The 15,170-nt window shown below is 41.0% G+C and overlaps 1 protein-coding gene across 1 annotated transcript; it reads right to left on the reverse strand.

The window, feature by feature from the left end:
• Nucleotides 1-1,806: 1,806 nt before the first annotated feature.
• LOC139447674 (uncharacterized) lies at nucleotides 1,807-14,267 on the reverse strand. Its single transcript, XM_071229103.1, has 6 exons — nucleotides 14,185-14,267; nucleotides 11,605-11,702; nucleotides 8,004-8,084; nucleotides 7,126-7,319; nucleotides 5,694-5,757; nucleotides 1,807-5,073 (listed from the first exon to the last, which is right to left on the reverse strand). The coding sequence occupies exons 2-6, from the start codon at nucleotides 11,693-11,695 to the stop codon at nucleotides 4,913-4,915; spliced, it is 591 nt and encodes a 196-aa protein (XP_071085204.1). The 5' UTR covers nucleotides 11,696-11,702; nucleotides 14,185-14,267; the 3' UTR covers nucleotides 1,807-4,912.
• Between the last annotated feature and the right edge of the window lie 903 nt (nucleotides 14,268-15,170).

A 15,170-nucleotide genomic window follows, 5' to 3' on the forward strand; every position in this document is an offset into this window, starting at 1 on the left:
TTGATCCCTACCATCTGGGTAGCATAGCCTACAATAGGGTCTGGTACTTTGATCCATACCATCTGGATAGAATAGCCTACAATAGGGTCTGGTACTTTGATCCTTACCATCTGGATAGAATAGCCTACAATAGGGTCTGGTACTTTGATCCCTACCATCTGGGTAGAATAGCCTACAATAGGGGCTGGTACTTTGATCCATACCATCTGGATAGAATAGCCTACAATAGGGTCTGGTACTTTGATCCCTACCATCTGGGTAGCATAGCCTACAATAGGGTCTGGTACTTTGATCCCTACCATCTGGATAGAATAGCCTACAATAGGGTCTTGTACTTTGATCCCTACCATATGGGTAGCATAGCCTACAATAGGGTCTGGTACTTTGATCCCTACCATCTGGATAGAATAGCCTACAATATGGTCTGGTACTTTGATCCCTACCATCTGGGTAGCATAGCCTACAATAGGGTCTGGTACTTTGATCCCTACCATCTGGATAGAATAGCCTACCATAGGGTCTGGTACTTTGATCCCTACCATCTGGATAGAATAGCCTACAATAGGGTCTGGTACTTTGATCCCTACCATCTGGGTAGCATAGCCTACAATAGGGTCTGGTACTTTGATCCCTACCATCTGGATAGAATAGCCTACAATATGGTCTGGTACTTTGATCCCTACCATCTGGGTAGAATAGCCTACAATAGGGTCTGGTACTTTGATCCCTACCATCTTGATAGAATAGCCTACAATAGGGTCTTGTACTTTGATCCCTACCATCTGGGTAGCATAGCCTACAATAGGGTCTAGTACTTTGATCCCTACCATCTGGGTAGAATAGCCTACAATATGGTCTGGTACTTTGATCCCTACCATCTGGATAGAATAGCCTACAATAGGGTCTGGTACTTTTATCCCTACCATCTGGATAGAACAGCCTACAATAGGGTGTGGTACTTTGATCCCTACCATCTGGATAGAATAGCCTACAAAAGGGTCTGGTACTTTGATCCCTACCATCTGGGTAGCATAGCCTACAATAGGGTCTGGTACTTTGATCCCTACCATCTGGATAGAATAGCCTACAATAGGGTCTGGTACTTTGATCCCTACCATCTGGATAGAATAGCCTACAATAAGGGCTGGTACTTTGATCAACCATCTGGATAGCATAGCCTACAATAGGGTCTTGTACTTTGATCCCTACCATCTGGATAGAATAGCCTACAATAGGGGCTGGTAGCTTTGATCCCTACCATCTGGATAGAACAGCCTACAATAGGGGCTGGTACTTTGATCCCTACCATCTGGATAGAATAGCCTACAATAGGGTCTTTTACTTTGATCCCTACCATCTGGATAGAACAGCCTACAATAGGGTCTGGTAGCTTTGATCCATACCATCTGGATAGAATAGCCTATAATAGGGTCTGGTACTTTGATCACTACCATCTGGATAGAATAGCCTACAATAGGGGCTGGTACTTTGATCAACCATCTGGATAGCATAGCCTACAATAGGGTCTGGTACTTTGATCCCTACCATCTGGATAGAATAGCCTACAATAGGGTCTGGTAGCTTTGATCCCTACCATCTGGATAGAACAGCCTACAATAGGGTCTGGTAGCTTTGATCCATACCATCTGGATAGAATAGCCTACAATAGGGTCTGGTACTTTGATCACTACCATCTAGGTCACATAGCCCACAAAAGAGGCTAAACTTTTTTTTCATCCAAGGAATAAAACAACGACTGATTTCTTTGAAACATATTACAGAATATTTAATATCTTGAAAAAGTGTCTACAAAATACTGATTCTTCTCCAATCAATTATGTCAAATTTTACAAAAACAAAATACTCAAAATAGTTGCATATGTTTCATTCATGATGGTCATCATGAGCATGTCATGCATCAACCAAGCTTGTGAACCTGACCACCCGATCCCGTTAGTCGTCTCTTACAACATGCATGGGTTGCTGAAGACCTATTCTAGCCCGGATCTTCAAGAGGCTGAAGCCTATGTACATGATCTATAAAACCTGCTTAAAAAAACTAATAAATAAGAAAGGAATGAAGATACTCAACAGGGATGGAGCATCAATATTGCAGAAAACATAAAATGTGTTCAGAACACTCTTACTAAATGTAAAATATGATGTAGTTGAGCAATGGCAAAAATGCCATAACCTTCATAGCACCAGTAAGAACATGGCATTCAAACATCTGATCCAGCATGTTTTACATCTGCATCAACTCCAACTGAAGCACATTTTGGAACCTCACAATATGTAAACAATACTGAACTGACGCTGATGTTGGTGTTATAACATCCTGAAAACGTGAGTGAGTATTGTTTTAAGCCGCTTTGAGCAGCAATGTCACGGCGGGGGACACCAGAAATGGGCTTCACACATTGTACCCATGTCGGGAATCGAAGCTAGGTCTTCGGCGTGACGAGCAAACGCTTCAACAACTAGGCTACCCGACTGCCCCACATCTTGAAAGCAGAAATGGAAATGTGATATCTTTCTAAAAAAAATGTTTCATGTGTTAAACATGATGTTCTCCTGGGTCTTTGATAGGCATTTCGAAGTTGGAAGAACGTGAAGCCATGAGACATTATACTCAACCATAAATAGGTTTAACATAATTACATCAAAACATAATTTAAGTAAGCAAGAACTATTTACAAATTAAAACAAGATCACAGAGCTCCAGAAGTAGACAGAAATTGAGAGGATGTGATAGTGAATGAGTATCTATGTCAATGTTCATTTTCTTTGTTAGATTAGCATGTTGATTGAATGGATGGATGGTTGAATGTTTGTTTGTTTGTTCATTTGTTTTGTTTGTTTTTTAACACAGCACTCAGCAATATTCCAGCTATATGACAGCGGTCTGTAAATAATCGAGTCTGGACCAGACAATCCAGTGATTGACATCATGAGCATCGATCTACGCAATTGGGATCGATGACATGCATCAACCAAGTCAGCGAGCCTGACCGCCCGATCCCGTTAGTCGCCTCTAACGACAAGCATAGTCGCCTTTTACGGCAAGCATAGTCACCTATGAACAGACCTGAACTGTTATAAGACTCAGGCCACCATCAGCAGCAATAGAGGTACAGCACGGATACATCAATATATCATTAATAAATAAATCACTATATACAATTATACATTATATATCAACAGATTTACTGAGCAGTGGCTACACTAAACAAAGATACAGGACAGGGTTCAGTTACGAGACATATTGATAGGGTTCAATAGCAGCATAATAATTTTACAAAATTTGGAAATTTTTCTAAGTGTTCCTAATCTTTTACTATTAAAAAGCAAATTCATTCTATACATATTTGGTGAAATTTAGAAATATTTTCTAATTAGGCTTAAAAAAATAAAAGAATTGGGTCTCAGGCCTCCCTACATAAACAAGCATACAAACTACTATCGCTGCCATTACGACCATAACACGAGATGCACAGTAAAGGGAAGTAACTGTGTGCAATTTTGGATCGCATTGTTTTTAAGTATTCAGGTTTTTTATTTTTTTGAAAATGAAAATAAAAATGAAACATGAGGCACTCTTTCTGATGATGAGGGCGGTCCCTGAGATCCAAGAATATTTTTGTTTTTTAGCCTAAGCCGTTTCCACTTTTGAAAGAGTGGACAGATAAATTGATACTGGAACTCATAACCAAAATCAAATGATTCACAAAATGGACATTTTCTTTCAGTTGAGATTCTAAATTTAATAAGTCTCGACAAATATTTACTTCCATATTTAAATAATTGTCGAAATTCAGGGATTCATTTTTAGCTATGGTATACGTGACTCCTTTGTAAGATTTATCTTGTGTGGCTTTCCAGCATTGTAAATTGATATAATTTAATTTCTTAACAATATTTTTAAGATGATAATACATAATACATTGATTTGATTGCTTGCTCCACCAGATTCTGTTTTGTAATAGTGAATTTAGAATTCTTCTGCAGGGTGACGCCTAGGTATTCATAGGACACAACATTTTTCAAAGCATCTTAGCCAATTCCAAAAGTATGGTGGTGAACACGTTTTGACCCTCAAAAATCATTACTTTTGTTTTTGAAACATTAACCTGAAGCTTCCATCTGTCACAATACTTATACAAAGAGTCTAACATGGTTCGCAAGTCCTGTATATTTGTAGCCATGATTGAGTGAGTGAATGAGGTTTTACGCCGCTTTTAGCAATATTACAGCAATATCACGGCGGAGGACACAAGAAAAATGGGCTTCACACATTGTACCCATGTCGGGAATCGAACCCGGGTCTTCAGCGTGGCGAGCGAACGCTTTAATCACTAGGCTACCCGACCGCCCCTTGTATCCATGAGGATTGCATCATCAGTATACAGTAGCAATAAGAAGGTGATTATATTTTCAATTCTATCACTTAATTCATTTGGTTTAACTGGATGCCTTTTACATGAGTCGTACAAAAGAGCTTCTTCGAAATAAATTTTAAAATATGACAAACAAAATGGGGGACAGGTTCTCTCCCTGTCTAACACCATTTTGACAAGAGAGGTGAGGTGAAACTGGGTTTAACATCGCGTCAAAGATTATTGCACTTATGTAGCGACGTGCATGCATGTGTGTGTGTGGCTGCTTGTACTAGTCCAGACTGATGCCAATTTATAGTGCTAGCACACTGAGATACCATTAAGTGTCTGTGCTTGTTTCTTTGGATTTCTATAGTCTCTTCAAGTGTCCTCCTTTTCCAGTGGTTGACCTTGGTGTCGAGAACTTTGCAAGGAAATAGGATTGTTGATGAGGTGTTCCAAAACAGCAGACAGTGAGTGGTCCTGTGTTCTTTTATTCAGGCGTTATTCCTGTTGTTGAGATTCATTTGGTTTTGCTACTGTCCATCAAACTGACCCCCATCAAACTGGCCCCCATCAAACTGACCCCTGTCAGACTGGCCCCCATCAGACTGGCCCCCATCAGACTGGCCCCCATCAAACTGGCCGTCATCCTCTCCAGCTTTGTCCATTTCCCTGGCGTAATCAGCTGGTCGCCCTGTAATCAATGAACACATAGTTTTTTGTGTACCAAGGAAAAGCTGCATATTAACAGGTTTGAAAAATATCCATGTTTGTCAGATAAAAAACCCATAAGAATTTGGAACTCTGTTTTAAGTTCGTAAGTTAATAAAAATAATGCCAGCTGAGTGAGTGAGTATGGTTTTACGCCGCTTTTACATGTTTTAGCAATATTCCGGCAATATCATGACAGGGGAGACCGGAAATGGGCTTCACAAGTTGTACCCATGTGGGGAATCAACCCGAGTCTTGTGCGTGACGAGCCAACGCTTTAACCACTACGCTATCCCACCGCCCCTCTTGTTGTCTGGAATACAAGTACAAAATTAGTCTGTCAAGTCCTTGCACAGAGTAGCATTTCTCATGTTCTAACTTCCCTGTGTTGTGTTCTATATGCCCGATTTACCAACTTGCACTTTTTATGTTGGTACTTAATCACACATCGTTTCACAATTTTTCCATTTTCACCGTTTCTTACACCCCTATCAACTTCTCGAGTTATTTCTTAAAAACAGATAAAGTTGAAACTTGGTGTGATGTCTTCCAACAGCTGATATTTTTCACATGCTGAAACGTACTGTATCACTGCCAACCTACCTTCAATGGAGTACGCTCCTGCCTGCATCTGTCCGGGGCTGCCATAGCCCGAGTCCTGCTGGCCCTACAACCACAAATGCCAAAACTATCTTACAATCTATTTGTTGAACCCTAGGTTAAGAAATAAAAACAGAGCTTTCAAAGGAATTAAAAGCCTTGGGTCAATTATAAACAGATATGTTCAGCTGTATCCCAGCCCCCTTGCTTGTACATTGAACAAGCTAAAATGTCAGCAAAGCCACATCAATGAAAACAAGGAGACAAAGTCATCTTTTTCATCTTCACAGGTCACTTGTGTAGGTACAACATAAAGGCTTCCTCTGTGAGGTGGGAACACTTAGAACATGGCTTGTCTAGATTCCAAGGGTAGTCAGGTGATCAGGTTGCGGAGGCTCAAAACACAGGATTATAGTGCCTAACCCACTTGTTTGGGGGGTGACATGGTGATGCTGGGATGTATTCGTGTGAATTATTTTTAGGAGCTGGAAACTTTGTTCAAACGCATATTCACATAGGGAATGAAAGAGTGAGTGAGTAAGTTGGGTTTAACGCCGCTTTTAACAGTATTCCAGTTATATCACGGCGTGTCAGCTTAATGTGGGAGGAAAGCCTGAAGTGATGCAGGTCTTAGACGTTTTACCACTTCGGTGAAACCCACGAGCACGGGTAGGTGCTGACAAACCTAGAAACATAATCGGGGCGAACCGGGATTCGAACCCACAATCATAGGTTTCTGGCGTGCCCAAGGGACGCAACTCTGCACAGCGAATCGCGGTGCCTTAGACGACTGGGACACCTGTGCCCCCAGGGATGAAAGAAGAAGGATGAAAAGCATAGTGTGAGATAGGATAAGATTAAAAATAATATATTTTTTAGCCTTCATCTTCTCCTCTCCCATTATTTTCATTGATTCAGACACTGATTTCTAAAAATTCATGACACATATGTATTGTTGTGTAATATTCCAAAGACATAATAAAAATAACATCACCACTTTTCCAAATTTCTGAAAGGAGCAGTTTGTTGTCAAATCTACACCTGATTTTTGACAAACTTGGGTCCAATTCCACAAAGAAATCTTAACAGTATGACTATCCCAAGTCTTTGTTTAAGTATGCAAGGCAGTTAGGATACTTGTAGTGACTGACTGTTTGCACTGATTGGTATTCAAGCAATGAGCATGTGTTAAGTTCCTATGGATATGAACTAATAACACCCCCACGCAACACCTGTGTTACCTGTTGTTTTCTTATCTAAAATAAAATAAGATCCTTAAATTTAGATTATTAAAAATATAAATTTGGTTCTTAAATATGGTCCCTATTCCATGAAGCAGTCGAAACAGAGAGCTATCGCATGTCTCTGTTTTAAGTATGTGCAGGTTACAGCAGTGCTTAGATTGTTTGGAACCGGGCACTGCACCAAAACATACCTCTGTATGAGGGACGGGCACTTCTGGATCCCCGGCAGCTGTGGGCGATGCTGCAGCTGCAGCCTGTACTAATACAGCTGCGGAGCAGGGGTCAACTTCAGCAACCGTGCCAAATTCCTCAGGGTCGGTTTGAGTAGCACGGTCTTGGGATGCCAACAATGGTCCACGTGGCCGCCTCTGTCTCCTTCTGGACCCTGACAGAATACAAGGAGATGGGGCACAGTTCGAACAAGTGTCAGGTAGCTATACAAGGAGAGGGGGGCACAGTTAGAACAGGTGTCCAGTAGCTATACAAGGAGAGGGGGGCACAGTTAGAACAGGTGTCCAGTTGCTGTACAAGGAAAGGGGGCACAGTTAGAACAGGTGTCCAGTAGCAATACAAGGAGAGGGGGGCACAGTTAGAACAGGTGTCCAGTAGCAATACAAGGAAAGGGGGGCACAGTTAGAACAGGTGTCCAGTAGCAATACAAGGAGAGGGGGGCACAGTTAGAACAGGTGTCCAGTAGCTATACAAGGAGAGGGGGACACAGTTAGAACAGGTGTCCAGTTGCTGTACAAGGAGAGGGGGGCACAGTTAAAACAGGTGTCCACTACAAGTCACAAATGTTCGAATTCCTTCTGACTTTTCATATCATTGAATAAAGATATAACTTGAGTCAACTTCAGTGTATGCATGACCAGATTGTTAATAACATGTATCTAAATACGTTTTGACAGTGCCATGGTTAAAAAAATGACCAATCCGACATTTTGTACCTATCTCCTGAGACCTGCAGTGGGTACCCGGGTAGGGTCGGGTAATAGGGGGTCGGGTAATAGGGGGTCGGATTCATCCCAGCCCTACTAGACGTTCCGGCAGGTGGAAGATGGTGACTTGCCTCGATATCCATGTTCCTGGGCATTGAGCCATCCGTGAAGCCTCACCAGTACTTGCCAGAGGGTTGCATAGGAATGACCTTCTACAAAACACCACAGTCAAAGTTAGAAATAGGGACTTAACATAACATATCAATGTACAAGTAGCTGCCAAACAATATGTCCTACGCAATAAGTATCTAAAGAATCTTGTAAATTTTCTTATAAATTGTATATTTATATACTTATCCTATCTCACACCATGCATTTCTTCTTAATCTTCGAGACCTGTGAAGATCCGGGGTAGAATAGGTCTTCAGCAACCCATGCTTGACGTAAAAGGCGACTTGGGGTGGAAGAACCTGGTCTAGCCAATGCGGAACAAAGTCACTTGGTGGAGGTGTCAACAGAGGCAGATCCAGTAGTGAAGGAGACGGTTGATCTGGACCCACATCCACGAAAGTCCTTGCCACTAACAGAACCACTTCTATTGCTGTAGGCCTCTCACACATCTTTCAGGGCTGGGACATACTGAGGTTGACAGCGAAGGCACTGGTAGTCCTCAAGATGCTGATATGAAGTGGAAGGCGGTGAGGGAACGCACACAACAAGAGGTCCAATACGGTCAGAAACTTGTTGTGGGCCAAGGCCATGGCCACATGAACATGGGCCTCTTCTAACGAAGGGGCACGGGCAACGGACATTGCAACAGCTTCCGTAGTGGAGAGGAGGGGAAGTATGCGAAAGATAGTCGCTTCAGTATGAGCTAATTCAGTATCCTCCACAATAGCAGAATATGTACAACGCTTGGGAGTGACAATGTTGATGTGGTAGGGTAAGAGTGTTCGAGGAGGGACTGGAGACCACAAATCCCAAGAGCCAACCCTCCTTAGAGGTGCTACAGTTGATCAGTAATCCAGCACAACATGTCCACCAGATTCACGATATAATCACCGCGAGAGGAGACTGGCAACACTGGATCACCAATTGCAGTAGTAGAGGGAGTAGGTAGAGTAGTAGCCTCGTCAGACGGGAAGCTACGTTGATCTAGTGCCCAAGACACTGCGTGGTCAGTCAAGGCACAGTCACATGAGATAACACAAGTCGCTTGGGTTTCTTCACGGAGGAAGGACCTGCTCAGAATCCTTAGATGCCTTGAACTGACGTTCAGCCAACTGTTTAGAACGCTTGCTAAAATAAGTTTGGAATTCCGATTCAGATGAGTCAGCACACTGTTGACATTGTGTAGCAAGACTTCACACCCAATGACAATCACAACAAACAAGATGCAGATCGAGTGGGTAAAACACGCTATGGCAGTCAGTGCAGGACGAACCCATACATCATCTTCTTGGAAACTTCAATCCGTGTCAATAAACAAAAAATGTTCTCTGTTCAGCTAACGTCTTAACATCAGGCGATAGAATTGAGAATGAGGGTGCTGGATATGTCACATGATCAGATCGCAGGATCGAAGAATAAGGAGAAATGCAGTGTGAGATTGGATAAGTTTAATAATTTACCATCCTTACTAATTTTATAATAATTATATTTGAAATGTATGTCTTATCATGTTAATTACTTAGACATGTTAGAAGGAAGATAGTTTATTTTGTTTGTTGTTTAACGCCACACTTAATAATCAAGTGTGGACCAAACAAACCACTGGACTAACTGAGCAACATCCAGGTCACCCCATCCATTCATCTAATGTCGCTTGAACAATGTCTTTCTGAAGTCAATTTGGTTTCCCAGGCTATCATATGAGAAATCTCATGTTTGACATTACTCCCCAAAGTGTGCCAATAATGTGATCAAACATGATGACATGCTTGTGGCATTGGGTCTGCGACATAAATTGGAAATTTTCCAATAAATTATATATCCAAATACTTATCCTGTCTCACACTTATATTTCTGCATGCTGGGATGTGTTCGGGTAAATTGTCTTTTAGAAGCTGGAAACAACTAGCTACACCCATGCCAAACTTCATTTGATTAGGCTTGTCGTGATGATTGAATTAATTAGTGTCAAGCGCTTCACTGAGTATCGCAAAGTGCACCTGTCTCACATACAAGATAGACCGTCTCACGTTCATGTTACGTCTGCAACTGGTGAAAACCAAAACAAATGTTACCCCGAAAACCACATATTTGCTAAAAAACAAAGGTCATAATGACTTATAGCCAAAAATGACATTTTGAATATGTTGAATATTTTTATATGTTTAAAATTGGACCGAAATTCTGTGAGTTTGTTTTAGATGTGATCCTTCCTACAGAGTTTCAGCTCAAAATGCCTTGTAGTTTCAGAAATGTTGAAAATGCAACAGTAACCGATGGAGGGACAGGGAAAAACGTGCCACTTTATAATCTCCATTAACTTTCCTGTTCCTTTGTTTGTTGTTTGATGCTGCACGCAGCAATATTCCAGCTATATGACGGCGGTCTGTAAATAATCGAGTCTGGACCAGACAATCCAGTGGTTGACATCATGAGCATCAATCCAAGCAATTGGGATACAATGACATGCATCAACCAACTTAGTGAGCCTGACCCCCCAATCCCGTTAGTCGCCTCTTACAACAAGCATAGTCACCTTTTACGGCACCCATGGGCTGCTGAAGACCTATTCTACCCCGGAATCTTCACAGGTCACCAGTACAAGTCAGATAGGTTAAAAATGCCTTGTTTGAGGTTCGTCCATTCAGCCTGTATGAACCATCTGATGTACTAACATGGAGAGATGACAAACTACTTTCTTGAATTTATCTAGGATAAAAAAAACCTATAAGTTCCCTTGGCAAGCCATTTAGGAAAAACGAACAATGAACCTGCTGCTTACTACAGATGGCTGCTGCTATATATTAGGGGTGACTACTGAGGCATTTTTGACTATTGCGATACTATTGCGATAGTTAAAACAACTATTGCGATAGTGGCCCTACTATTGCGATACTATTGCGATAGTTTTCACTTGCAATTATAGCAGGCTTTAGCAGCATATATTTCAGCATTTTGACTGACACCATCAAAATAATTATAACTTTCTGATACTATTTGTAAAAAAAACAAGAAATGAGAAGAAAACAAGTTAAAATTGACCTCTCAAAAACATTTTAATACAAAATTTCACTTCATGTGGTAACTGGTAAAGTCTTAGGTTACTGCAGTGTTTTAGCATCAATGTGAATGAATGTGATTGAATGACTAGTATTTGACTATACAAACTGTCAAACTCTTTAATTGTCAGATTGGCATTCACTGAACGACTAAATGCGATTCAACATATCAATTAGGAAACAAAGTTGACAAAAACTGACATGTGGCGTCCGCCATCTTGTCAATGTTGCCTAGCGACGAGTAGCTAAGGGACGTAATTCTAAATCAAGCAGACAAAGTAGTGCAATACAAACGAAAGCACGACAGAGGTTAGATGATCACAGGAGTTGTTTCTATGTTTTTTAAGAAAGTATATGTACCAAACAAATTAACTATCGAAACTATTGCCAATAGTATCGATTGTTTCAAGTTGCAATCGATAGTGTACTATCGTGAGAAGAGCAATCGCAATCAATCGATAGTTTGATGTATCGTTACACCACTACTATATATATGTCTTACCAGAGTTTTCCTGAGAAAGTCTGTGAGCATCCTGAAGCACATCTCTCCACAGTTCAAGACATTGTAATATTACTAAAAACGCTACATCCATGATGATTCTGAAACAAAAAAGATAACGTAAAAAAGGTGTAAGTGGTGGAGTTCAGTGACACGCACAATAGGATTAAAACCTCCTGCAAGAATTACCATTGATGGGAACAAGCATGCATTTCAACATGGTTAAGTTTGGTTTTGGTTTGTTTGTTGTTTAACGCCGCACTCAGCAATATTCCAGCTATATGACGGCAGTCTGTAAATAATCGAGTCTGGACCAGACAATCCAGTGACTGACATCATGAGCATCGATCCACGCAATTGGGATACGATGACATGCATCAACCAAGTCGGCGAGTCTCACCACCTGATCCTGCAGTCGACTGAAATCTGCATGACACTTTACGAACCGGACTTCGATTTCGGTGCGCGATTTTGATTGGACTATGCATAAACTTGTTGGTCCAGCCAAAATGTAACTCCATAATACCAGCCTAGTTCGGCAAGGGTGGAAACTGGACTTTATACAGTCAAGTCTCGTTAATCCGACATCGTTGGTTGCACATGATTGTGTCGGATTAACGAGTATGTCGGATTAACGAAATTAAGTGATTTGTGATCGAAAATCAGACGTCTTCACGATAGATAATAACCGTGTGTACCTTGTAATAAAATCATTAAAAACGAAATATTAATATTGTTATGTTGTTTATTCATTCATTCCTTAATTTATAATTAATGACTGCAATAATAATAATAATTTTCCCATTTATACATAACAATAGAGACATTACTCACTGAATTTATCACATGATCAACGACACACGTTTCCTCGTGTAAATGCAAGTGCTACTGTCTTAACAACTTGCTTCATCTACTTAAAAAAGTCTGTCAGTGTTTTCTGTTTCTAACATTTTGAAGGCACAGGTGTAATTTCATTAGCTGTTTCTTATAATAAAGCTTGAAATTCTTTATGATCCCGGCATCTAGTGGCTGAATGTGCGATGTGGTGTTTGGTGGCAAAAAGTGACATTTCACATTAGTTATGTCGACAGTAGCATGGGATGGGGCGTTGTCCAACAGCAATACAACGTGGCGTTGCTCCAATCGCATTTGCCGATCCAATATCAGTAGCCAGGCTTTGAATATTAATGAAGTCATCCATGCTTTCTTGTTTACATACCAGTCGACCATAGTGAGTCGACCAAGTTTTATATACCTGTTCGTATTTTAAACTGGCTTCATGCACATTTATCTGGCTTCAATTTGTAAACTACATTTGTATAGCTTTGTACATACAGGTTTGAATAGCTTTTCCTGTTAATTGTTAAGTTAATCTCTGCAGCCAGTGCGTGTCAAAACACGGGGTTGTGTACTCGCGGTCAGATGACCATGGAGTACGCTGATCACTGTGTCGGATTAACGAGACTGATTAATGAGTGATTTCGGCAATTCGTTGCAAATTAGGTGTGTCGGAGTCGGAGTGTGAGAATATCGGATTAACGGGACTAAATAGCACTGAATCAATCGGTTCCCATCATTTGTGTCGGATTAACGCGTGTCGGATTAACGAGACTTGACTGTAGTCAGTTAACTCACTTGCCTCGGGAAAATGTTTAACAACAAACAAACAAAACTTACTACATATACTGTTTGCTATACCACCCAAAGATGACTTATTCCCAACACATATTGAGTATATAAAGACATAAGTGTCCCTGCATGAAGCAGTGCAACATTGTAGATACAAGTTATCACAATTATCATCATTGCTGGTGCAGAAAAGAGAAAAGCACACATTGTTGCCTCTAAATGAACACAGTGTTGTCGTTCATAATACACTGACTCAAACTATGGTTACTTATTTACAACATTTAATAAAACACATGTCACTTCTGGCAAACACAGGCTCCAGACCAGATTTCTGCCTCTACACAAATCCTTAGGTTTAACCAAAAAATTTAAATCACCAAACATGAAATATGGATTGGTCATGTGTCTATGTTTCAAGACCATTCAAATAATTTAAGATGTTTGGATTATACATCTCTCAAAATTCACTATCGGATCTATATGCAGTAACGGTGTGAAGTTTCCTTTGTTTGTTTGTTGTTTAACGCCGCACTCATCAATATTACCGCTATATCAGACAATCCAGCGATTGACATCATGAGCATCGATAGACGCCATTGGGATACGATGACAATATGACATGCATCAACCAAGTCGGCGAGCCTGACCATTGATCCCGTTAGTCGCCTATTACGACAAGCATAGTTACGTGTTTCAGCAAGCATGGGTTTCTGAAAACCTATTCTTCCCCGGATATCCACGGGTCGAGTTTCCTTTCCACAACAACTTTACTACACAACATCACAGCACTGTTGAGCGAATCGCTCCTCTTTAACCGTGACAGCACCCACTATAAGTATCAACTGACAATACAACATTGTTTTGAAATAAAACTCTTCTTTGTCACAATTTATAACATGAGTGGTCACCCTCTGAAATTCACCGAAAGTCGATTGTTGATGTCATATGGCTTACCGTTCTTCAAATGATTACTTTCTACCACGAGATAACTTGAAAAGCACGCTCAATCCTCCTGGCCCGACATCAAACCATTCAGCTCTCTCGGCCTGTGACGTCAGATCAGACGGGAGAATACCCATACTAGCCTAACGACTACTCTTTACTATGTCAATGGTTCGGAAACCGTGACACTGGACTCTAATAATTCGTCCAAGAAACGCACGATGCATGCCGTGAACACGCATAACATCTTGTCGAAATAACAGATAGGATTCTACCATGTCCCGCATTATACAAATAACTCCTCAATTTGTAACATTTTTAATATATTCCGTTTTGAATACAATCCAATTAACCTTCTCATGTGAAATAAGACAAAACCTCTCAAGTAGCCGTTTTCAGTTTGCAAAATTTAAAATATAGGTCATTTGTTAATATTCGTAGAGCGCAACTCGGTATAATGAATATAACTGGAAGTCTAAATAAGTGATAAATATATTCACGTCATGTTTTTATTATAAACCAACTGACGTAAGTGTCGCGGACGAACACAAATATGCAAACACCTGTAGGTAGTGGTCCAACAAGTACTCGGAAACCCAAGCTCCTTCCCAGCGCGTGACACCTTTGCCATCACTGTGAGGAGTTTCCTCGGGTACGGAAATGGTTTCTTGGGTGCACGTGGGTTCTAGCCCCACCCATCGATGTTATGTTACTAAATATAGACCAAGTACAACATCAGACCCATTCGTGACCAACTCGTGTTATTCCGGGACAAGCCGAATAGGTTACGGAAAGGGACGAGTGGTGACGAATGCATCAGACCCAGTCTCCATATTGACCCCCAGCGTCATGAATTCTCTTCTCCCGATCATACTGATGCTAGGCTCCGCCTCCATCCAAGGCCTCGCCACCAACGTGAAAGCGTAATGCGAACACCCATTTTGCCAACAGAGAGCGCTGGCATAACCAGTGACAGATTGGCGGACACCATTCAGACA

This window comes from Haliotis cracherodii, unplaced genomic scaffold (assembly GCF_022045235.1).
Source record: "Haliotis cracherodii isolate W230 unplaced genomic scaffold, xgHalCrac1.p SCAF_7, whole genome shotgun sequence".
Classification (NCBI taxonomy): Eukaryota; Metazoa; Mollusca; class Gastropoda; order Lepetellida; family Haliotidae; genus Haliotis; species Haliotis cracherodii.

Excerpts from the sequence above, each read along its gene's own strand:
- LOC139447674 (XM_071229103.1), bottom strand. The coding sequence starts at position 11,695 with ATGGATGTAGCGTTTTTAGTAATATTACAATGTCTTGAACTGTGGAGA. Across the intron at positions 7,320-8,003 it reads CCAGGAACATGGATATCGAG|GGTCCAGAAGGAGACAGAGG; the intron begins GCAAGTCACCAT and ends GTATTCTGTCAG. Across the intron at positions 5,758-7,125 it reads TGCCCGTCCCTCATACAGAG|GGCCAGCAGGACTCGGGCTA; the intron begins GTATGTTTTGGT and ends TTGTGGTTGTAG.